The sequence below is a fragment of the Ursus arctos genome, unplaced genomic scaffold (assembly GCF_023065955.2).
Source record: "Ursus arctos isolate Adak ecotype North America unplaced genomic scaffold, UrsArc2.0 scaffold_27, whole genome shotgun sequence".
NCBI classification, from domain to species: domain Eukaryota; kingdom Metazoa; phylum Chordata; class Mammalia; order Carnivora; family Ursidae; genus Ursus; species Ursus arctos.
In genome coordinates, this window is record NW_026622952.1 from 4,470,106 (window position 1) to 4,494,064 (window position 23,959).

The 23,959-nt window shown below is 35.7% G+C and overlaps 2 protein-coding genes across 2 annotated transcripts in view; both read left to right on the forward strand.

Annotated features, from left to right (window-relative positions):
- The window catches only part of LOC113245556 (A disintegrin and metallopeptidase domain 3), a 97,545-nt gene extending 73,666 nt beyond the window's left edge, over positions 1-23,879 (forward strand). The window contains exons 12-14 of the mRNA XM_048226287.2: positions 328-514; positions 12,786-12,887; positions 14,540-23,879. Coding sequence (XP_048082244.2) covers positions 328-514; positions 12,786-12,887; positions 14,540-14,875 — 625 coding nt within the window. The 3' untranslated portion in view covers positions 14,876-23,879. The remainder of the gene's footprint in view (positions 1-327; positions 515-12,785; positions 12,888-14,539) is intronic.
- The window catches only part of LOC130541838 (disintegrin and metalloproteinase domain-containing protein 18-like), a 220,725-nt gene continuing 211,415 nt past the window's right edge, over positions 14,650-23,959 (forward strand). The window contains exon 1 of the mRNA XM_057303392.1: positions 14,650-14,735. The gene's annotated coding sequence lies outside the window, so the exon portion shown is untranslated. The remainder of the gene's footprint in view (positions 14,736-23,959) is intronic.

A 23,959-nucleotide genomic window follows, 5' to 3' on the forward strand; every position in this document is an offset into this window, starting at 1 on the left:
GTGTGTGAAGCACTGTTAAGAGTTTTAATATATTCTAACTCATGTCATTTTAACTTCCTCTACATGCTAGCTATTATATGGAATTACGATACAAAGGGACTTACTGCTTTTATTTATGACTTGCATTAGGAAAAAAACACATGAAACTATTAATACACTATATGTTAACTAACTGGTAGTTAAATAAAAACTTAAGGGGGAAAAAAGCTTCTCCCCTTCCTGGCTCTTCTGTAAGTGAAGTGTACAGAATTCATAGTACTCTATTGAAGAGGGTTTCTTTGAAACTGATTTTCATCCATTTATCTGAAGAATATAATTTATTTTTAGACGTTCCCATGGTGTAAAGTTTTTTAGCAGTTGCAGCATGGATGAATTTAAACGTATGGTTTCACAGCCTGAATTTGAATGTCTTCAGAATCAAATAGTTTCAGAAGTGGCTTACCAAGGAAGAAGTTCACTCTGTGGCAACGGAATTTTGGAACCGCCGGAACAATGTGATTGTGGTAGTAAACAGGTCAGTGACAAACATAATAGTTTATCTAAAGATTTTTCTTGTGTTTTCTGTGTAGCCTTATAAACATAGATGTGATATAAAATGGAAAGACTTTTTTTTTCCCCCTAAATGCTGCACCATTTATCAAATATCTAAGGGAGATGTTGGGGCATGTGATAATTGACTCATGCTGAATTTAAAGCATTTGAAGAGTTTAAGTAAAGGGTAAGTGTAGCGTGGATTAAAGAGGTAGATTTTCTTCATTGTGTAACCACTGATAGCAATACCCGCTTTTCTGTATTATAAACACGGTTAACGTCAATACTATTACCATCACCTCAGTGATCTCCTGAACACCTCCAAAGCGACTGCGTTGGTTCACTAAGTTATTACATGTGTATTGTTTATCTCCTCATCTCCTAATTTCCATTCTTGCAACTGTGGGATCTTTATTTTTAACTCGACTTCACAGAATTTGATTAATAATAATTCTTGATGTGTTGTTATATTTAGCTTTTTGCTATTTTTTAAATTTGTGCTTGGTAAGATGGCTAATCATTGAATTTTGTTATAACCACTTTCATATAATTATAAATAGTGATAATTTTGAATATTTCATATTTGCTTGAGAAGATGTGAACTGTTAGGAACAAAATTCTATATAATTTGGTTGCATTATAATTTTTAAGTTAATGACTCATATTCTATATTTTTATTAGTTTCGTTTGCTTGAACTCTCAGTACTTAAGAAATAATATTGATACCTCCAACTATACAGTTGTATTTGCCCATTCTCATTAAAACTGACTCAATTCATACTTTGTATATTCTGAAGTTTTTTATGTGGTGCAAACATATTTACAATTTTTATATCTTCCTAGAAATTTAACATTTACCTTTAAATACTGAATCTGTTTTTCTCTCATGTTGCTTTCTGTTTTAAAATCTATCTGGTCTGGCATACATCTGTATCCGTACACACACAGGCTTTCTTTAATTCTTATTTCCCTGATATTTTTCTATTTACATTTAGTTTTTGTGTACTATTAAGTTCAATATTTTCATTGGGTTTTAATTTATTATTCACTCTGTCTTTGATATATTAGATTATCCCTGTAAACATTATTATGACTTTTTGCCTATTGTTTTAATTAACTAGAGTCCATAATTTATCCATTTGTTTTTACCTAATGACATCTTTCTGTCCCAAGATCATCTCCAGGATACCTCATTACATTTACCTGTTATGACTTTTTTTTTTTTTTTTGAGAGAGTAGGGAGGGGTCTAGGGAGAGGGAGAGAGAGAGAATCTTAAGCAGGCTCCACACCCATCCTGCAGAGCCCATCGCAGGGCTGGATCTCACAACCCTGAGATCATGACCCCAGCCAAAATGGAGTTGGGCACTTAACTGACTGAGCCACCCAGGCACACCTGGCTGTTATGACTTCTATGGTCCTCTAGACTACATATTATTTATAAGTTTAGTTGTCTCAAATGTTTACATTTTCTATGTAAATGTAACTTTTCACTTTGCCACATCTGTTTCTCAACTGAATTTTTTCTTTTGATCTGTATGTTTTGTTTTCTTTCTTCCACTATTTCTTTCAGTGATTCAGTAAATACGTACTTTCTCCCTTTAGTGATTATCCTTGCATTTTTTTAAGAAATATACTTAAGGTTTTACCATATCTGGGCCACATTCCCCCCAAATAACCGGATTTATGATCCAATTAACTTACATGACATTTTTGTAAAATATTTAATTTCTGTCATTTTTATTTACATTAGAAAATACTCCAGAGATTTTATTCAGAAGATAGTTGCTTTATTTGATCTAACATTCCTTTTGCTTATTAAGGGTTTTTTTTTTTCCATGTAAAAGTTTCCTTCTGAGATAATGTCCTTTTGAATTATATTCTATTCCTTAAAATATACATAAATACATACTTAAAATATACTTTATATATTCTCTTTATGTATGTTCTCTTGATAGGGCAGTTCACTGCCCACTTTTGTTTACCAAAAAAAAAAAATATGTATGTCGTACTCATCATTTCATTGTGATATATAATACACATGAATAATGAATGTAGAGTGTTAACAAATAGATACTTAACAAGCACCTGAATAACTTACTCTAAGGTCAAAACAAAACCTTACCTCTGCCAAAGGAGTTCTGTGTTCACATGCCCCTTTCTTCCAACCATCATTTACAATGTAATGATGATCATTTCAGTGTTTTACTCTCCAACATAGTTTTACCTCTATTTTTTGCAGCCTTAGGCAATATACTTTGGTTGACTGTTTCGTACATTTATATTGCAGTCCTATGGTTTATATCATTTGGTAACTCGGCCTTTCACTCAATATTATACTTGCAAAGTTCATCTATTTTTGAATGTAGCTGTTATAGTCCAAATGTTTTCATTGCTTTTAGTGTTAATTTTTATGAATAATATAGTTCATTTATTGATCTGTTCTATGTCAGTGAAAATGTAAGTTTTATTATTAAGACTCATGCAGTTATGGCTTTTTTTGCACATGTTTCCTGCTGAACATGTGCCTGCATTTCTCTAGGCTGTACCCCAATAGGTGAACCTGCTATGTCCTGAGGTAGATGTGTATGTATTTTTTGAATTGAGAATGTCTTACCTACTTTGGGTTTTCTTATTCTTGAATGGTCTGTGCATGTCTTTCATACATTTTTTGGCTATTTCATCAGCATTCACTTCTGTAAACTATCAGCAGTCTATCACTTGTTGGTAGAAGGCTCAGAGGTACGCTGTTTCTCCAGTAAACCAAGTTTTCTTAGCATGAGACAGGTCTTGTAGGCAGGACCCCAATGATCTAATAGTTCAGGTGAAGCAGTAGGTGGGCTGGTGATATCAGTTTCTTATGGGTGAATAGCCTTCTATTTGTGGGTTTACCAGTGTCAGAGGCCAATGTGTTTATGATGGAACTTTTGGGGGTTTTCCCACCCAATTAGATTGGATTGTATCATAAAGAACTTTTAATGGGAATATCAGAATCATACCTTTACTTCACTGAACTATGGAATAAAGTTCTTTGGTTCCAATAAGCCAGTGAATGTCAAAGGAAATTCAGGGCCAGAGGATGAAATCAGCTGTGTATAGTCAGAGATGCCTGCAATTTCATGGGATCGTAATTAGAAATAGGGCCCAATGGCAAGGCTTTCTTCCCCCATTATCCTGGACTGCTTTCAGTGATCTTGTTGCTGAACTCCACCTACCTCCAATGAAAGTTACCTGGTTTTTTTTGGTGATTCATATACCAGCATATCAAGAATATTATTTGGATTGTAAAGTCTGTCTTTAGTCATATATGTTTAAATTAAATAGCATGCAGCATACAGCAATAAAGTTTTTCAGTGCAGACCATTATAAAAATGTTATGATTGTGACAGAATTATCTACATACTCGATAATGTATCACATTTCACAAGAGTTAGTATAATCCAGAGAAGACACATCACTGTGGGAGTCCAGAGCAGTAAAGCTATGCTCTAAGCATGCCTGATGAAATTAAAATGAATTTGGTCAACTTCCCACAATGGTATATAAAGTAGTAGCTATACTCTTTGCTATATGCCAAAGGCCATTAGTGGAAAAAATATTTTAATTTTTTAAAGATTATTTATTTATTTGTCAGAGAAAGAGAGAAAGCGTACAAGCAGGGGGTGCAGCAGGCAGAGGAAAAAGCAGGCTCCACGCTGATCAAGGAGCCTGATGTGGGACTCAATCCCAGCATCCTGGGATCATGACCTGAGCCGAAGGCAGACGCTTAACCAACTGAACCACCCATGCATCCCAGAAAAAATGTTTTAATTATTGTTAATTTGTTGTTCACTCTGGGTACAAAGGTTTCTAATTCTTGTTTATATTTCTGTGGTATAATGCAAGCCTCTCCTTACTCAGGACTTCCCCAGCCCCAGAAAGTACTTCTTCATTTTTTCCTTACATGTGACATTTTACAACTTTTAAATATTTTAGGAGTACAGGCAGTTCTTACTTTATCCAATCATTATAGAAGCTATGAATACATATCATGTTGAGAACCAAGAAAAAATTTATCAAGGGATTAAAACTAACACAAGAACAAAAAAATACACAAAAGGCATAAAAAAACAATAGCCAGGTTAGTTCCAGTGTTGACTAAGCTCAAACATACATTTTCAGAATGTGTTACCTGCTGTAAAATATTAATCTATTTTTAAAAATAGTTGATGATTTTTAAAAAAATATAGTAATAGATTTGTGGCAAAATAGAGCAAATAACACAGTGAACTCTATGTACCCACCCCACCCACTACCCCAATTCCAACGCACAGTTTATTTATTATAAGCATCTTATGTTAGTGTTGTACATTTGTTATAATGGATGAGCCAGTATTGATACATCATGATTAACTAAATTCAATAGTTCACCTTTCGTGTTATACAATTTTGAGGACTTAAATAAAATTTATAATGACATGTATTCACTATTATAGTATCACACAAAATAGTTTCACCACCCTAAAAATCCCCTGTGTTTCACTTATTTAACCCCCCTTCCCTTCTCCCTAACTTTTATTTCTCTGATCTGTTTTGGGTCGATTTTTGCAGAAAATATAATGTCTATGTCCAATTTTTTTTTTTGCATATGCACATCCATTTGTTCCAACAACATTTACTCAAAAGATCATTCCCTATTCAATTGCTTTTGTTCTGTTCTCTTTTTTTTAGTTAAGGTGGGAGTGATACTTCCAAGCCCTTTACATGTCAGAGCTGAAACCAGAAGTCCCTGAATTGCTCCAGTTTCCATTTCACTGGTTAGCACCTTCAGATTTTGAATGATCCATTTGTTTTGGGAATTTCAGACCCGACTGATATATTTCCCTATCCTCTTTGGAGCCTCAGGCTGCCAGCTTTGCCACTTTTCCTCTAGATGGCCTAATCTTGTCCTTGGGAGACCCCTAGGTAGCCCATTGGAACCATCACTTCCACAAAACACACAGAGTCAGCAATGTATGACCTGAGTGTGTGCCTTCTTAAAATTTGTGGTGTTAGGTGGCTTGACTGCTTTACCCAAGTCCCACCATTGGTAACCAATATCTGTCATTGCCCCAGTAATTCTTTTCTGTGGGTAATACTGGCCTTATAAAGTACCTTGCCACACTGAATAGGGTCTACCTCTGTGATCATTAGGATCTGTGAAAATGATGGTGTGTTACTTTTGTGGATAAGTCAGAAAGAACAGTTGTAACATCTGCATTTTATAGCATATAGAGAAACACACACAAATGTTCACGTGTTCCCAAAATATATTTGGAATTTTTTGTGCAGTTTATGTTTAGGTATGCAATCTATCTGTAATTTTGTCTTACATGGCCAAAGGGACTTCGAATATAAGATCAAGCTAAGGACTTTGATAGTGTTAGGCATCCTCTATTATCTAAGCAGATCCAATGTACTAATGACAAGGGGCAGGTCAGAGTCAGAGGACATGTGAAAATGATATTTGGAGATGTTTTTCTGCTGATTTTGAAGGTGAAGATTCCATGAGCCAAGGAATGCAGGTGGCCTCTAGAATCTGTAAAAGGTAGGGAAATAGATTTTCTCTAGAGCTTCCAGAGAATTCACAGCTTTCAACATCTTGATTTAAGTCCAGTAAGACCCCTTTTGGACTTTTAATCCCCAGAATTATAAAATAATGCATGCGCAGAGTTTTAAGCCACTAAGTCTGGTAGTTTTTTGTTTTTGTTGGGTTTTTGTTGTTGTTGTTGTTGTTTTTACAGCAGAAACAGGAAATGAATACAAGACTGTGTCAATTCTGTGTTTCTTTTGATAGGCAAATTCCTTGAATGTATTTTATCTATTTCCTGCCAAGTAGCCTGCAGTTTTCTCAAGAGAACAATAATTTGGCTATCATAGCAAGCCTAGATCCAATACATTGACCTATTTTGGGAGAAATCAATTGCTGCCAAGACATCTGTTGCAATCTCAGCAACATTTTGCTGATGCGTGTTCAAGGTCCAGTTCTTAGGAGACTGAAGCATAATGTAGGAGAAACATAAATACCAGAAGGGACCTGTAGGAGGTAATCTATATTCTATACCCCTTCTCCACCAACTGAGCCAGCTAGGCGTCCCAGAAATTACCATATTCAAAGACTTTACTGCCTATCTTGAGTGTGTGTTCCACTGGGAGCTAACTCTTGGTTGTCTACCTACCTTTTAAAATTTCTTCTTTAGGAATACATTTCAGGACACCTGGGTGGCTCAGTCGGTTAAGTGTCCAACTCTTGATTTCAGCTCAGGTCATTATCTCAGGGTCGTGGGATGGAGCCCCGTGTCAGGATCCACGCTCAGTGGGGAGTCTGCTGGAGATTCTCTCTCTCTCTCAAATAAATAAACCTTAAAAAAAAAAGCATACATTTCATCTTTCTGAAGATGAAGATCTTCTGTAGCCCAGTAGTGAGAGAGAATTTCTCCTAAGAACAGACCATCAGATTCCTCATTAGATTTTCTCTGGCGTAATATCCAGATCTACATGGTCTTATGACTCAGACTTGAATTATTGGTTGGTTTCTTTTTCTGGCCCTTGGCTTGTAGGGAATTTTGTCTACATTTTGTAGAAGTGTGTATTCAGAGTATTTTATTGCCCAGTTCCTGAATATTTTTTCAGAGATTATTCCTGGGACACAAGAAGAGATTCAGTTGTTTCTGATAGCTTGGTCACACTGTTTATATGAACTGATTGATCTGATTTACATGCCTATTTCAACATCTGGGCACTCTTAGTCTTCATTAAAAACCTAGGATGGAGTCACGGTGGACCAAAGAAAAACGGTTGCTTGCCCCACTAGATTTCAAGGGCATCTATTGGAAAATTGGCATTTATCTTGGATAGGCCATTGTTTTATTATAGCTGTAAAGCCTGTTAAAAACAAGGTAACAGGGGCGCCTGGGTGGCACAGCAGTTAAGCGTCTGCCTTCAGCTCAGGGCGTGATCCCGGCGTTATGGGATCGAGGCCCACATCAGGCTTCTCTGCTGGGACCCTGCTTCTTCCTCTCCCACTCCCCCGATTGTGTTCCCTCTCTCGCTGGCTGTCTCTGTTGAATAAATAAATAAAAAATCTTTAAAAAAACAAAACAAAACAAGGTAACGGGACCACAAGGGAGTCACTTGGGCAACGCCCCATGTTACTAAACCAAGACTTAATTGGTTTTAGCTCTCCCAGAAATAGAATCTTAAACCAGCCAATCAGGAATCACCTGATCAGTATTAGTTATTGCCCCTGCTGTCCCCTAAAGGAATGTAACTTTGCATTAACAAGCCTGCTTTTTTGCTAGTATAACTTCCTTGTTCTTGCTCCCTTCTGCCTATAAAATTATTTCATTTTGTACGGCTTCACAGATCTTTCTTTGGCTAGACTGGATGCTGCCCAATTTGAATTGAGTTTTGCTCAGTTTATCTTTTAACAAGACCTTCTGCAATAAGCTGCAGTCAGTCTTTACATTCTCTTCCTCCATGTCCCTATCATTAACCAGAGTGGTCACTGACCAGTGATGCTTAGAGCGTGAGGTTGGTTCTTAAGCGACCACGTGATTCCTAGTCTTCAGATCCCGAAAAACCTGCATTGATCCCTAATATGTTAGTCAGATGAACCTAGGTTTTAGGATTTCATTAGGCTTTTCCCTGCATATATCTCTAATTTCTTCCCTTTCTCGTGCATTAAGAACATATCTCGGTAAATGTTAGAGTGACTAACTGCTCTTGATCACCAGGGATTTTTCTATCTATATTTATGGCTACCAGCAGAAGGAAAGTAGTTTTATTTTCTTGATAGTAGATGAATGGACAACCACCACAATAAGCTTTCCTTAATATTACAAGACCACCAACCCCACTGATGGAAATCATCAGGAACCTCAAGAATGATGGTCAAAGACCATTAGTCCCCATTATCACTGAAAACTTCAGCAACCAAGTTAGCTCCACACCTGGCCCAATGATCCACAGAACCCATCTGTCTTTACAGGCATTGTACTTTGTCTTTTGTTTCAGCACAAAGATTTAGGATGTGTCTAGGTAGTCTTCATTATATTTATTTATATTGTTTTCCTTCTGGCTTGCTGAATTTTGTTTTGTTTTTTGATTTGACTTATGTTATACTTAATTAGATGTGGATAAAATAAGTATTAAAATATTTACATTACCACAGACAGTTCTCCCATAACTCCATTGACATGGAGGAGTCAATCCCATTAGTACCTGAAATTTCTAATCCTGTCACAACATATTATTTTTGCCCACTACTGAACTTCACTTGAATGAATCATAGATTTTGGATCCTTTTTGATTCTAGATTTTTTGCTTATATTTTTGATATTTAACTGCATAATTGAACATATCTATAGTTCATTGGTATTTATTGTGGAGTAGTATTTTTTTTTAAAGATTTTATTTATTTATTTGACAGAGACAGCCAGCGAGAGAGGGAACACAGCAGGGGGAGTGGGAGAGGAAGAAGCAGGCTCACAGCGGAGGAGCCTGATTTGGGGCTCGATCCCATAACGCTAGGATCACGCCCTGAGCCGAAGGCAGATGCTTAATGACTGCACTACCCAGGCGCCCCTGGAGTAGTATTTTTTGTATGAATATAACATTGTTTATTTGTGCAATTACTTATGAACATTTAGGTTGTTTTTGGTTTCAAGTATTATGAAAAATGCTTCTAAAGAATATGTCTTTTTTTTTTCTCTCTATTTCCAGGAATAGAATTTCTGGGACATATGTTAATTTGTATTATTAAATTTGTAACAAAGCATCAATCTGCATTTTAAAATCCTCGTAATATTTTATATTCAAACCATCTATGTATGAGAGTGGCAGTTGTTCCTTATTCTTACCAACTTCTGTTACTTCCAGTCTCTTGCATTTTAGTCATTTCAATGTGTGCTGGTATTTCACTGCAGTTTTAATTTGTATTTCCCTGATGACTAATCATACTGGACAGTGTCTCATGTGGTTGTGAGACATTCGTATGTCTATGTCTCCTTTTTGAATGTTCACATATTTTACAAATTTTGATGGGATTTTTTAATTATATGGTTATAGGAATTCTTAATATAAACTATATGCAAATCTTTTGCCAGATTTTCTCCGAATATGTGGCATGGCTTGTACTTTGTGTCCTATCAATCCGAAGGTTGTGAAACTTTCTCATAAGCGTTCTTCCAGAAATTTACTGATTTTAGCTTTAATGTGTATGCCCATAATACATTTTGAGTAATTTTTGTTGTTTAAATAGTAGGGCATATTTTTTCTCTGTATGTATATCCAATATCTCTAGGCCCATTTGTTGGAAAATATCCTTTTGCCATTGAATTACTGTGCTATCCTTATTGAAAAACAGTTCACATACTTTGTGTTTTATTGATCCATATATCTATCCTTACACCAATATCAGTCCTTCTTACCCTGACTCACAAAATTAGGTAAATTGTGTCTTCATATTTTGTATTTTTTCCTGAAGATAGATTTGGTGATTTTAGGTCTTTGTATTTCTATGTAAAATTTGGAATCAACTTTTCCATTTCTACTCATACCCCCTAAAAATATAAAAACTTTGCAAAATTTTGATTGGGATTTTTTTGAATCTATACATGAATTTGTGGGGAATTAATGTATTCAGAATGTGATTTTCAAACCATGAACATAGGTATATCATTCCATTTATTTAGATGTCTCTAATTAAATTAAAACCTAAATATTTCATGTTTCTGAATGTTATTATAAATTGTGTACCTTTTTAAAAAATCCATTTCCAGTGTCCTTTGCAAGCATATAGAAATAGAATTAAATCATAAAAGTTGATTCCTCTGACAACCAGCTTAACATTACTTTGAATGATTGATCCATATTTTGGAAAATACCTGCAAAATGTCTAAATTAAAATGATCAAATAATCCCAGTGAATATGTGAAAAAAGAATATACTTTTGGAGTTTATTCCAGAAGTAGAGAAACATTTCAGTACTTTCCAACATCTATCAAAATGAACAAGAGACAAAAATTATGATATTAAATATTGAAAAGATATTTGATAAAAGTTTGGATAACTAGAAGTAAAAAAAATATTTTTTTGATTTTTCTAATTTCTCAATGGCATACCACATTTACTTATTTTGTTTTCTTTTTTCAAGATTTCATTTATCTGAGAGACAGAGAGAGGGAGCGAGAGCTAGACAGCACAAGTGGGGGAGAAGGAGAAGCAGGCTCCCACAGAGCAGAAAGCCTGATGGTGGGGCTTGGTCTGGGGGCCCTGGGATCATGACCTGAGCTGAAGGCAGCTAATTGATGGACTGAGCCACCCAGGCTCCCTAACAGTTGCCTATTTTAAAAAGTTCTCACACCCAGTCCCATGGTGGGATTCCATTTTTAAACCATGATTCATTGAACATCAATTTCTAAGCCCAGCATTTAGTATAGCTTTCCATTATACATCAAGTATTGTCGAAAGATGCTCTTCACTATAGGCTTTCTCTTTGATTCTAGCTTTTGGAGGCTTTCTCTTTCATGTCATTGACCCCCCCCCCAATATTAATATTTAGTGTGTGTTCAATCTTCTGTTACTTTACTAAATACTCTTGATAATTTTTATTAAAATCTTAATATTATGAAGCATAATACATTCTTTTTAATAATGAAACATGAAAATGGAAAAATATCTGACTCCTGTAAATATTAAACATATAATAATAACTTTTAAAAATTTTATTTATTTATTTGACCCAGAAAGAGAGATAGTGAGCACAAGCAGAGAGAGTGGCAGGCAGAGGGAGAAGCTCCCTGCTGAGCAAGGAGCCTGATGTGGGACTCAATCTCAGGACCCTGAGATAATGACCTGAGCCAAAGGCAGATGCTTAACCGACTGAGCCACCCAGGCACCCAATAATAACATTTTAAAATATGCTTTAGTACATGCAGTAATGTAATTGAAGACATTGACGTTGTATCTAATTTTATATAGTATATTATATAACAATCTAGATATTACAAAAGATCGGGAATAAATTATGAATAATAATTTTATAGAATATATAAAAACAACTGATAAATTTAATTTCTGTTTTGGGAAAGAGATATATCATTATAGCTTCTTTCACAACACACTCCTCAAATCAGTCAACAAAAAATAAATAAATACATACTATATATAACACAAACATTTTACACATACACTAAGACTCACATATTTACTGGGGTTAGGGTGGAAGAAATTTTTATCCATAAACTCAAGAACAAACCATGAAAAAAGATGATAGTTCTCAGAGTTCTACCATTTCACAATCTCACAATATCTAAAATTTACCCAAACAAACAAACAAACCCAAAATGCACCAAAACAAAAGTCAGTTGTCAACGACAAATTGTAAAACATAATAAAGATATAGTAGTTGCCAGGGGTTATTATAATTAATATAAAAGTGCTTACAAATACAGGAAATAAACAGAATGCCTTACAGAAATATATGCATAGAAATATAAACTAAACCAGAATATGTATTTTTAAGAATTTGTAGCATTAGTAATGAAAATAATAAAAATTGAAACAGATGTAAGCACTTAGTTATTTTTGCCTTTCACACCTATCAGTTTACTAATTTTTAAAATATTACTATCAGTCTTGTGAAACATCACTCTTGCACTGAATAGATAAGTATATAGAAAGAAGTAAATAAGAGTATTTTATAGTCTTTAATATTTTTGTACTCTATGACCTAATAACTTCTAGAATTAATCTTTAATATAAAATCTTGGAGGCAAAAATAATAATAAAATTTTCATTGAAACATCCTTTAAATAATAAAATATTATAATATCAAAACCTCTATTTTGTTACATTCATAAATTTTTATATATTCTCAAAATGATATCTTGAGGAGAATTGGGGAGATGAAAAACTATTTATGATACAATAAATGTAAAAACTTTTAAATTTACAGTGTATATATTTATGAACACGAAGAAGATTGACAGAAATTACATTAAATTTTTAACAATTCAGTTTCTTAAGCATGAATCATAAATAATTTCATTACTATCTTTTTTTCCTATACTGGAAATATATTAGTTTCATATGAAGTGGTGTTAAAAATAAATACAGAAGTAAAAAATCATACTGTGATTGTAATTAAGAGACATACTCAAGTATATTTTGACAATAAAGAAAATGATTTATTTGATTGAAAATTCCTATTGAACTTGATTACATTTACCTTTAGCATTGCAAAAAATTTGAAAAATGCTGTAATCCTGAAGATTGTACTCTGACTGAATTTGCAGAGTGTGGCACTGGGCCATGCTGTAATAAAGATACTTGCCTGGTAAGCTTTCAAATTACTACAGTATTTTCTTTCATGATTTTTTTTTTTGTTCTTGTGCATTCACTTATTTTATTTTTTTCCCACACAACTTTCAAATATATAACTTTAAATTCTTGATTCATACACAGTTGACTTCAGAATTCAGAAGATGTTCTTAGACTTTTTCCAACCTCTTTCTTATCTTTGCCTTCACTACGTTGTTTCAATCTCTACTCAAGATCCATCCAGTTATCCAATACCAATTCCAGATTATTTGGACACAATGGATTCCTCTTGGTCATACCTGAGGCCATAACTGACTGTAGCTCTTCATGATCCAACAACTTTACAAAGTTACAAAGAAGCCACGCAACACACAGTTGACGTACAGTGTTTGAATAAGCTAATAATAATAATAATAATATAATAAATCATCTCATTTTGAGAACAGCAGAAATGGAGTCCATGTAGAATAGTCAGCATGTAGCATTTCTAATACTGAAGTTTAACTTTGGAAGGACTCCTGGTCCCAGAATTAGATTGAATCCTTGACTTCCCTTGAGAAGTTTTCCATTCAATTTTCCTTTATAGCTACACTGAAAGGACACTGAGTAAGATTTGTCTTTTGGGGATCACTTCATTGAAGCACCTTGCCTTTTCTGTGTCACGTTCAGGAGTCAGCGACAATTATAGAAGCTGATTACTTAGAGATCTTGATTGCCAGATTTCAGATTTGCCAGGTTCTCTGTCAATGAAATATCTTCTAACGTCATTCTACTTCGTTCTATGTGTGCTCTTTTCAATGAAATATCTTCTAACGTCATTCTACTTCGTTCTATGTGTGCTCTTCTTCATTCTGTGTGCTAGTAATTAAAGCCAGTGGTCACTTGTCTTCAAGCACGAATATAGAGGCAAGCCTAGAGTTTCTACTACTTAGCAGTAAACCTTGTCTCTCTTCCCTTCACCAGGGCTCTCATCTTGGCCTTTGTCTCCAAATCAGCAAGATTGAGCACAAAAGCTTTTCTACACAGTCCCTTTCCCTTCCCTTAGACACGGGATAATTCCTACATTTGGCAGAGCCTTTAAAAACATTAGAGTGAAAATCATGTACCATGACACTTGCCATTTTCAGGTGAACAACTTAGTGGCATTCAGTACATTCACAATGTCATGCAACTGCCACCTCTATCTAGTTCCAAAACATGTTCCTCACTCAAACAGGAGACTCCCATCCCTTTAAGCCCATGTTCTCCTTTCTCCCTTCCCCTCAGTCCCTGGCAATCATCAATTTTCTTCTGTGCGGAGTAGCCTATTCTGGATATTTCATATAAGTAAAAGTATAGAATACGTGAGCCGTTGTGTCTGGCTTTCTTCACTTAACATAGCATTGAAGGTTCATCCACCTTGGAGCATATGTATCAGTACTCCTTTAAATGGCTGAAAATATTCCATTGTGTGAATATACCACAATTTGTCAATCTATTCATCCACAGATTTACATTTGGGTTTTTTCCAATCTATTTCACTGGAGCTTTCAAGTAAATTCATAATTTGACTTTAAGTAGTTAAAAATGTAATAACAGAAATGACAGAAATACATTGCTCTTATTTAAGTTATGTTACATTTTTGGTTTACTTTTTTACAAAAAAAATTGTTTTTCTTTGTCCTACAGATATCTGTAAGAGGAACTGTATGTCGGAAAAGCAGAGATCCATGTGATTTTACAGAATATTGTAATGGAAGAACTGAATTTTGTGTACCTGATGTGAGATCTGCTGATTTAGAACCATGCAATAATAAGACTGCCTATTGCTACCAGGGAATATGCCAAGATACAGATAAACAGTGTGCAGAATTATTTGGAAAATGTAATAGTTGTGCTTTTTTCTGGGGTTCATTTTCATTATTTTATCTTGTATTTTTTCCCAGCAAAGTTGACATTATATTAGCTTCAGGTGTAAAATATAGTGATTTAACAATTCTATACATTACTCAGTGGTCATCATGATAAATGTATTCTTTAATCCCCATCACCTATTTCACCCATACCCCCCACTTCTCCCCTCTAGTAACCATCAGTTTGTTCTCTATAGTGAAGAGTCTGTTTCTTGGTTTGCATCTCTCTTCCCCCCCTGCCCCGCCGTTAGTTTGTTTTGTTTCTTAAATTTCACATTTGAATGAAATCATGTGGTATTTGTCATTCTAAGATTGACTAATTTTGCTTAGCATTGTACTCTAGCTCCATCCATGTCATTGCAAATAGCAAGATTTTATTTTTTTGTGGCTTAACGATGTTCCATTGTATATATATACCATTTATTCATTGTCCATTCATCTATCGATGGACATTAAGGCTGTTTCCATAATTTGGTTATTGTGAATAATGCTGCTGTAAACATAGAGATGCATGTATTCCTTTGAATTAGTGTTTTTGTCTTTTGGGGATAAATACCCTGTAATATGATTATTGGATCATAAGATAGTTCTATATTTTAGCTTTTTGAGAAATCTCCACACTGTTTTCTACAGTGGCTGCACCAGTTTGCACTCCCACCAACAGTGAAAGAAGGTTTTCTCCACATCCTCACAAACACTTCTTATTTCTTGTGTTTTAAATTTTTTAAATTTATTTTTTTAATTTAACTTCAATTAACAGATAATGTATTATTAGTTTCAGAGGTAGAAGTCAGTGATTCATCATCTTATATAATATCCAGTGCATTACATCACATGCCCTCCTTAATGTCCATCACCCAGTTACCCTATCCCCTGACCCCTCCCCTCCAACAACTCTCAATTTGTTTCCTATGATTAAGAGTCTCTTATGGTTTGTCTACCTCTCTGACTTCATTGTTTTACTTTTCCCTTTCTTCCCCTATGATCCTCTGTTTTGTTTCTTAAATTCCACATGAGTGAGATCATATGGTAATTGTCTTTCTCTGATTTATTTATTTTGCATAGCATAATGCTCTCTAGTTCCATCCACATTATTGCAAATGGCAAGATTTCATTTTTTTGATGGCTGAGTAGTATTCCATTATACGGATATGTGTGTGTGTGTGTGTGTGCGTGTGTGTGTGTGTGTGTGTGTGTGTGTGTATGCACCTGTGCCGCATCTTCTTTATCTATTCATCTGTGGATGGACATCTGGGCTCTTTCCATAGTTTGGCTATTGTGGACATTGCTTCTATAAACATTGGGGTACAAGTACCCCTTCAGATCACTACATTTGTATCTTTGGGGTAGATACCTAGTAGTGCAATTCCTGGGTTGTAGGATAGCTCTATTTTCAACTTTTTGAGGCACCTCCATACTGTTTTCTACAGTAGCTGCACCAGCTTGCATTCCCACCAATGGTGTAAGAGTGTTTTCCTTTCTCCACATCCTCACCAACATCTGTCATTTCCTGACTTGTTAATTTTAGCCATTCTGATCAGTGTGAGGTGGTATCTCATTGTGGTTTCCATTTGTATTTCCCTGATGTCGAGTGATGTTGAGCATTCTCTCATGTTGGCCATTCATGTGGATGTCTTCTATGGAGAAATGTCTATTCATATCTTCTGCCCACATCTTGACTGGATTATTTATTCTTTAGGTGTTGAGTTTGATAAGTTCTTTATATATTTTGGATACTAGCCCTTTATCTGATAAGACATTTGCAAATATCTTCTCCCCATTCCGTAGGTTTTCTTTTAGTTTTATTGACTGTTTCCTTTGCTGTGCAAAAACTTATTATCTTGATGAAGTTCCAATAGTGCATTTTTGCTTTTGTTTCCCTTGCCTTTGGAGTTGTGTGTAGCAAGAAGTTGCCATGACCAAGGTCACAGAGGTTGCTGCCTGTGTTCTCCTCAAGGATTTTGATGGACTCCTGTCTCACATGTAGGTTTTTCAACCATTTTCAGTCTATTTTTGTGTATGGTATAAGCAAATGGTCCAGTTTCATTCTTCTGCATGTGGCTGTGCAATTTTCCCAACATTATTTGCTGAAGAGATTATCTTTTTTTTTCCATTTGGATATAATTCCCTGCTTTGTCAAAGATTAGTTGACCATAGAACTGAAAGTGTCCATTTCTGGGTTCTCTATCGTGTTCCATTGATCTATGTGTCTGTTTTTGTGCCAGTACTATACTATCTTGTTGATTACAGCTTTGTAATAGAGCTTGAAGTCCGGAATTGTGATGACACCAGCTTTGAATTTCTTTTTCAACATTCCTTTGGCTATTCGGGGTCTTTTCTGTTTCCATACAAATGTTAGGATTGTTTGTCCTACCACTGTAAAAAATGTTGATGGTATTTGATAGCGATTGCATTGAATGTGTAGATTGCTCTAGGTAGCATAGACATTTTAACAATATTTGTTCTTCCAATTCATGAGCTTGGAACGTTTTCCCATTTCTTTGTGTCTTCCTCAATTTCTTTCATGAGCATTCTATAGTTTTCAGAGTACAGATCCTTAACTTGCTTGGTTAGGTTTATTCCTAGGTATCTTAAGGTTTTTGATCAGTTGTAAATGGGATCGATTCCTTAATTTCTCTTTCTTATGTCTCATTGTTAGTGTACAGAAATGCAGCTGATTTCTGTGCATTGATTTTATATCCTGCCATGTTGCTGAATTCCTGTATCACTTGTAGCAATTTTTTGCTGGAGTTTTCCGGGTTCCCCACATAGAGTATCATGTCATCTGCAAAGATTGAGAGTATGACTTCTTTGCCGATTCAGGTGCCTTTTATTTCCTTTTGTTATCTGCTGGCTGAGGTTAGGACTTCTAGTAGGATGTTGAACAACAGTAGTGACAGTGGACATCCTTCCTGTGTTGCTGACCCTAGGAGAAATGCTCTCAGTTTTTTTCCCATTGAGAATGATATTTGCTGTGGGTTATTTGTATATGGCTTTTATGATATTGAGATATGTTACTTCTATCCCTGTACTGTGAAGAGTTTTAATCAAGAAAGGATGCTGAACTTTGTCAAATGCTTTTTCTGCATCTATTGAGAGGATCATATGGTTCTTGTGCTTTCTTTCTTTAATATAGGGCATAACATTGATTGATTTGTGTAAGTTGAACCACCCTTGCATCCCAGAAATAAATCCCACTCAGTCACGGTGAATAATGCTTTTAATGTACTGTTGGATCCTATTGGCTAGTATCTTGTTGAGAATTTTTGCATCCATTTTCATCAGGGATATTGGTCTGTAATTTTCTTTTTTCATGGGGTCTTCGTCTGGTTTTGGGATCAAGGTAATGCTGGCCTCATAGAAAGAGTTTGGAAGTTTTCCTTCCAATTCTATTTTTTGAAACTGTTGATAATAGGTATTATTCTTCTTTAAATGTTTGGTGGAATTCCCTTGAGAAGCCATCTGGTGATCGACTCTTTAAATGTTTGGTAGAAATCTGCTGGGAGACCACCTGGTCCTGGACTCTTGTTTGTTGGGGGATCTCTGATTACTGCTTCAATTTCCTTGCTGGTTATGGGTCTGTTCAGGTTTTTTATTTCTTCCTGGTTCACTTTTGGTAGTTTATAAAACTTTTCTAGGAATGCATCCATTTCTTCCAGATTGCCTAATTTGTTGGTATATAGTTGCTCATACTTTGTTCTTATAATTGTATTTCTTTGTTGTTGGTTGTGATCTCTCCTCTTTCATTCATGATTTTATTTGTTTGGGTACTTTCTCTTTTGTTTTGGATAAATGTGGCCAGGGGGTTATCAATCTTAATAATTCTTTCAAAGAATCAGCTCCTAGTTTTGTTAATCTGTTCCACTGTTCTTTTGGTTTCTATTTCATTGATTTCTGCTCCAATCTTTATTGATTCTCTTCTCCTGCTGGGTTTAGGCTTTATTTTCAGTTCTTTCTCCAGCTCCTTTAGGCGTAGGGTTAGGTTGTGTATTTGAGACCTTTCTTGTTTCTTGAGAAAGGCTTATATTGCTATATACTTGCCTTTTAGGACCACCTTCACTCCATCCCAATGGTTTTGAAAATTTCTGTTTTCATTCATTTGTTTTCATGGTTTTTCAAAATTCTTCTTTAATTTTTCTGGTTGACCCATTCATTCTTTAGTAGGATGCTCTTTAGCCTCCATGTATTTGAGCTCTTTCCAAATTTCCTCTTGTGATTAAGTTCAAGTATGAAAACATTGTGGTCTAAAAATATGCAGTGAATAATCCCAATCTTTTGATACCAGTTGAGACCTGATTTGTGACCCAGTATGTGATCTGTTTTGGAGAATGGTCCATGTGCACTCGAGAAGAATGTGTATTCTGTTGCTTTAGGCTGGAATACTCTGAATATGTCTGTGAAGTCCATCTGGTCTGGTGTGTCATTCAAAGTCCTTATTTCCTTATTGATCCTCTGCTTAAATGATATGTCCATTGCTATGAGTGGGGTGTTAACGTCCCCTACTATTATTGTGTTATAATCAATGTGTTTCTTTAATTTTGTTTTTAATTGGTTTGTATAATTGGCTGTTCCTATGTTACAGGCATGAATATTTACGATTATTAGATCTTGTTGGGTAGACCCTGTTATTATGATATAGTGTCCTTCCTCTTCTCTTATTACAGTCTTTGGTTTAAAATCTACTTTGCCCTATACAAGGATTGCTACCCCAGCTTTCTTTTGATGTCCATTAGCATGATAAATTGTTCTCCACTCCTTCACTTTTAATCTGGAGGTGTCTTTGGGTCTAAAATGAGTCTCTTGCAGATGGCATATTGATGGGTCTTGCTTTTTTTATCCAATCCCTGTGTCTTTTGTTTGGGAGCATTTAGCCCATTTATGTTCAGAGTAATTATTGAAATATATGAATTTAGGCCATTGTATTACCTGTAAAGTGACTGTTTCTGGATATGGTCTCTGTTCCTTTCTGGTCTTTGTTACTTTCCAGCTATGTCTTTGCTTAAAGGATTCCCTTTAATCTTGTAGGGCTGGTTTAGTGATCACAAATTCTTTTAGTTTCTGTTTGTCCTGGAAGATTTTTATCTCTCCTCCTTCTCTAAATGACAGCCATGCTGGATAAAGTGTTCTTGGCTGCATATTTTTCTCATTTAGTACCCTGAATATATCATGCCTGTCCTTTCTGGCCTGCCACGTCTCTGTGGACATGTCTTCTGCCAATCTAATGTTTCTACCCTTCTAGGTTACAGACCTCTTGTCTCAAGCAGCTTTCAGGATTTTCTCTTTTTCTCCAAGATTTGCAAGTTTCACTATTATATATGGAGGTATTGACCTATTTTTATTGATTTTGAGGGAGGTTCTCTGTGCCCCCTGGACTTGAATGCATATTTCCTTCCTCAGATTAGGGAAGTTCTTCACTATAATTTTCTCTACTATACCTTCTCTTTCCTCTTCTTCTGGGATCCCAATTATTCTAATATTATTTCATTTTATGGTATGACTTATCTCTCAAATTCCCTTCTCGTGATCCAGTAATTGTTTATCTCTCTTTTTCTCAACTTCTTTATTCTCCATCATTTTGTCTTCTATATTAATAATTCTCTCTTCTGCCTCATTTATCCTAACAGTTAGAGCCTCCATTTTTTATTGCTTCACATTTTAGCCTTTTTAAAAATTTCAACTTGATTAGATTTTAGTTCTTTTTCTCCAGAATGAGATTCTCTAGTGTCTTCTATATTTTTTAAGCCCAGCTAGCATCTTTAAAAAATTTTTTTTTAAATTTTTATAATATTTTTTTATTATATTATGTTAGTCACCATACAGTACATCCCAGGTTTTTGATGTAAAGTTCCATGATTCATTAGTTGCATATAACACGCAGTGCACCATGCAATACATGCCCTCCTTACTACCCATCACCAGCCTATCCCATTCCCCACCCCCACCCCTCTGAAGCCCTTAGTTTGTTTCTCAGAGTCCATAGTCTCTCATGCTTCATTCCCCCTTCTGATTACCCCCCCTTTCTTTATCCCTTTCTTCTCCTACCAATCTTCCTAGTTCTTATGTTCCATAGATGAGTGAAACCATATGATAATTGTCTTTCTCTGCTTGACTTATTTCACTTAGCATTATCTCCTCCAGTGCTGTCCATGTTGCAGCAACTGTTGAGAACTCGTTCTTTCTGATAGCTGAGTAATATTCCTTTGTATATATGGACCACATCTTCTTAATCCAGTCATCTGTTGAAGGGCATCTCGGCTCCTTCCATGATTTAGCTATTGTGGACAATGCTGCTATGAACATTGGGGTGTATATGGCCCTTCTTTTCACTATGTCTGTATTTTTGGGGTAAATACCCAGTAGTGTAATTGCTGAATCATAGGGTAGCTCAATTTTTAACTTTTTAAGGGACCTCCACACTGTTTTCCAGAGTGGCTGTACCAACTTGCATTCCCACCAACAATGTAGGAGGGATCCCCTTTCTCTATATCCTCTCCAACAATTGTTGTTTCTTGCCTTGTCAATTTTTGCCATTCTAACTGGCGTAAGGTGGTATCTCAGTGTGGTTTTGATTTGAATTTCCCTGATGGCTAATGATTTTGAACGTTTTTTCATGTGTCTGTTAGCCATTTGTAAGTCATCATTGCAGAAGTGTCTGTGCATATCTTCTGCCCATTTTATGATTTGTTTATTTGTTTCTTGTGTATTGAGTTTGAGAAGTTCTTTGTAGATCTTGGATACCAGTCTTTTATCTGTAGTGTCATTTGCAAATATATTCTCCCATTCCATGGGCTGTCTTTTAGTTTTTTTGGCTGTTTCCTTGGCTGTGCAGAAGCTTTTTATCTTGATGAAGTCCCACAAGTTCATTTTCTCTTTTGTTTCTCTTGCCTTTGGAGATGTGTCATGAAAAAGGTTACTGTGGCCGATGTCGTAGAGGTTCCAGCTAACATCTTTATAATCATTATTCTGAACTCTCGTTCCGAAATCTTACTTATACCCAGACTGATTATGTCCCTGTCAGTCAGTACTGCCTCTTGTTCTCTTTTTTGATGTGAGTTTTTCCTTCTTGTCATTCTGCCCAGAGAAGAATAGATGAATAGGAGAACAAAATATTAAAATGGTAACAACAACCCCAGAGCATTGTACACTAAACAAATCAGAAGAGATCTGAAACTGAAAAATAAAATTAAAAGAATAAAAAAAGGAAAATATAATCAGATGGGTGAACAGAACAATATATTGGATCCTGTGTGTATTTTGGTCTGTTTGTTAGAAAACTAGATCCCAAAATTGTAAATAAAGAAAAACTTATATCAGTACAAAAATAAAATTATATACAATGAAAGGATAGAATGTAACTGTAAAAATGAAAATTAAAAGACAAAAAAACCCCAAACAAACAAGAAAAGAAGGAATATAAACAGACAGATGAACAGAACAAAATGGTACACTATATCCTGGGTGTATTTTGGTCTGTTTGTTGGAAGAAACTACATCCCAAAATGGTAAAGAAAGAAAAATGTATATATGCACAAAAATAAAATGAAATACAATGAAAGGATGGAATGTAATTGTGTAACTGTAAAAGTGAAAATTTAAAAAGACTTAAAGAAGAGCTGATAAAATAAGAAATTGATTGAAAAAGGAAAGAGAAAAAAATTAAAATCAAAGGATTAAAGAATCATGGGGACAAAACCATGAATTCTATATACAATTTTCCCTTATCACTGGAGGTTTGCAGTTATTTATGGTCAATAAACTTGGTCTTAGATAAATGTTCTTTCTGATCTTCTGGGGCAAGGGGCTTGTTGCACTGAGTCTCATGTCTTTGCCTCTGGTGGAACTGCACCACCCTTTCCAGGAGGCTAGGCTAAGTAACTGACTCGGGGTTGCTCTAGGTGGCTTTTGTTCCCTGAAGGCTTTCTAGAGGATGAGAATGAAAATGGCGATTTCCCAATCTTCTGTTCCGGAGCTGAAAGCTTTCACCCCCTCACTACTCAGTGTCCCCTCAGGGAAAAGCAATCAATCACTCCTGTCTCCTTAGTCTCTGTCCACAGTCAGTGCTCACTTGGCCTGTGATCAAACGTTTCTATCTCAGACACGTGATCCCGCTTCAAGTCTCCAAACCCTACAGACTCCTACAGCAGGCACCTGTGCTGCTCCTGATGTGGGGGGAGGTGTCTCACCCTGGTTTTGCTGCTTGTTGGGCCCCTGCTCAGAGAGCGGTAGCCTGATCGTGCTGCAGTTTGGCGTTTATGGCAACCCTGAGGTGAGTGTCCACTCCTGGACTCACTGAATGCAGCTGGCTTTCCTGCTCAGATGCCTATGAACTCTGCCACACTCAGGCACCCCTGTTTTTTCTTGACTCTGGGGATTCTGAGACCATGCCGTCCCACCTAGAATTCTGCCCGGCTTTGCTACCTTAGTGCCTTTCAGGCAGAGATGTCCCTCACTGGCGAAGACTTTTAAAAGTTCTGATTTTGTGCTCCACTGCTATATCACTTCCCTGTAGCCAGCTGATGGAGGCCCCCTTCCCCCACAGTTTATCTTCCCATATATTGCCTTGGATTCACTTCTCCTCACCTCCTACCTTGCAGAAAGTGGTGGCTTTCCTATTTGTAGAGTTGCAGCTATTCTTTTCTTAGATGTCCAGTTGAGTGCACAGGTGTTCAGAATGATTTGGTAGCTAGCTGAATTCCTGGGACCAGACGAAACTAAGGTCTCCTACTCCTCCATCATCTTGCACCTCTTCCCTACCAATTTGGATGCCATTTATTTCTTTTTGTTGTCTGATTGCTGTGGTTAGGACCTCTTGGTAGTATAAATCACCTTTTTGAGGGTTTTTATCATGAATGGATATTATACTTTGTCAAGGGTTTCTTCTGCATCTATTGAAATGATCATATGGTTCTTAACCTTTCTCTTATCGATGTGATATTGATTTGTGAATATTGAACTACCCTTGCATTCCAGGAATAAATTCCATGTGTTCATGGTGAATGACTTTGTAATGTATTGTTGGATTTGGATTGCCAGTATTTTGTTGAGGATTTTTGCCTCTATGTTCATCAGATATATTGTCCTGTAATTCTCTTCTTTTTTCTCTTCCTTCTTTCCTTCTGTCCTTCCTTCCTTCTTTTTTTTTTTTTTTTTTTTTTGGTGTCCTTATCTGGTTTTGATATCAGTGATTATGGTCTCA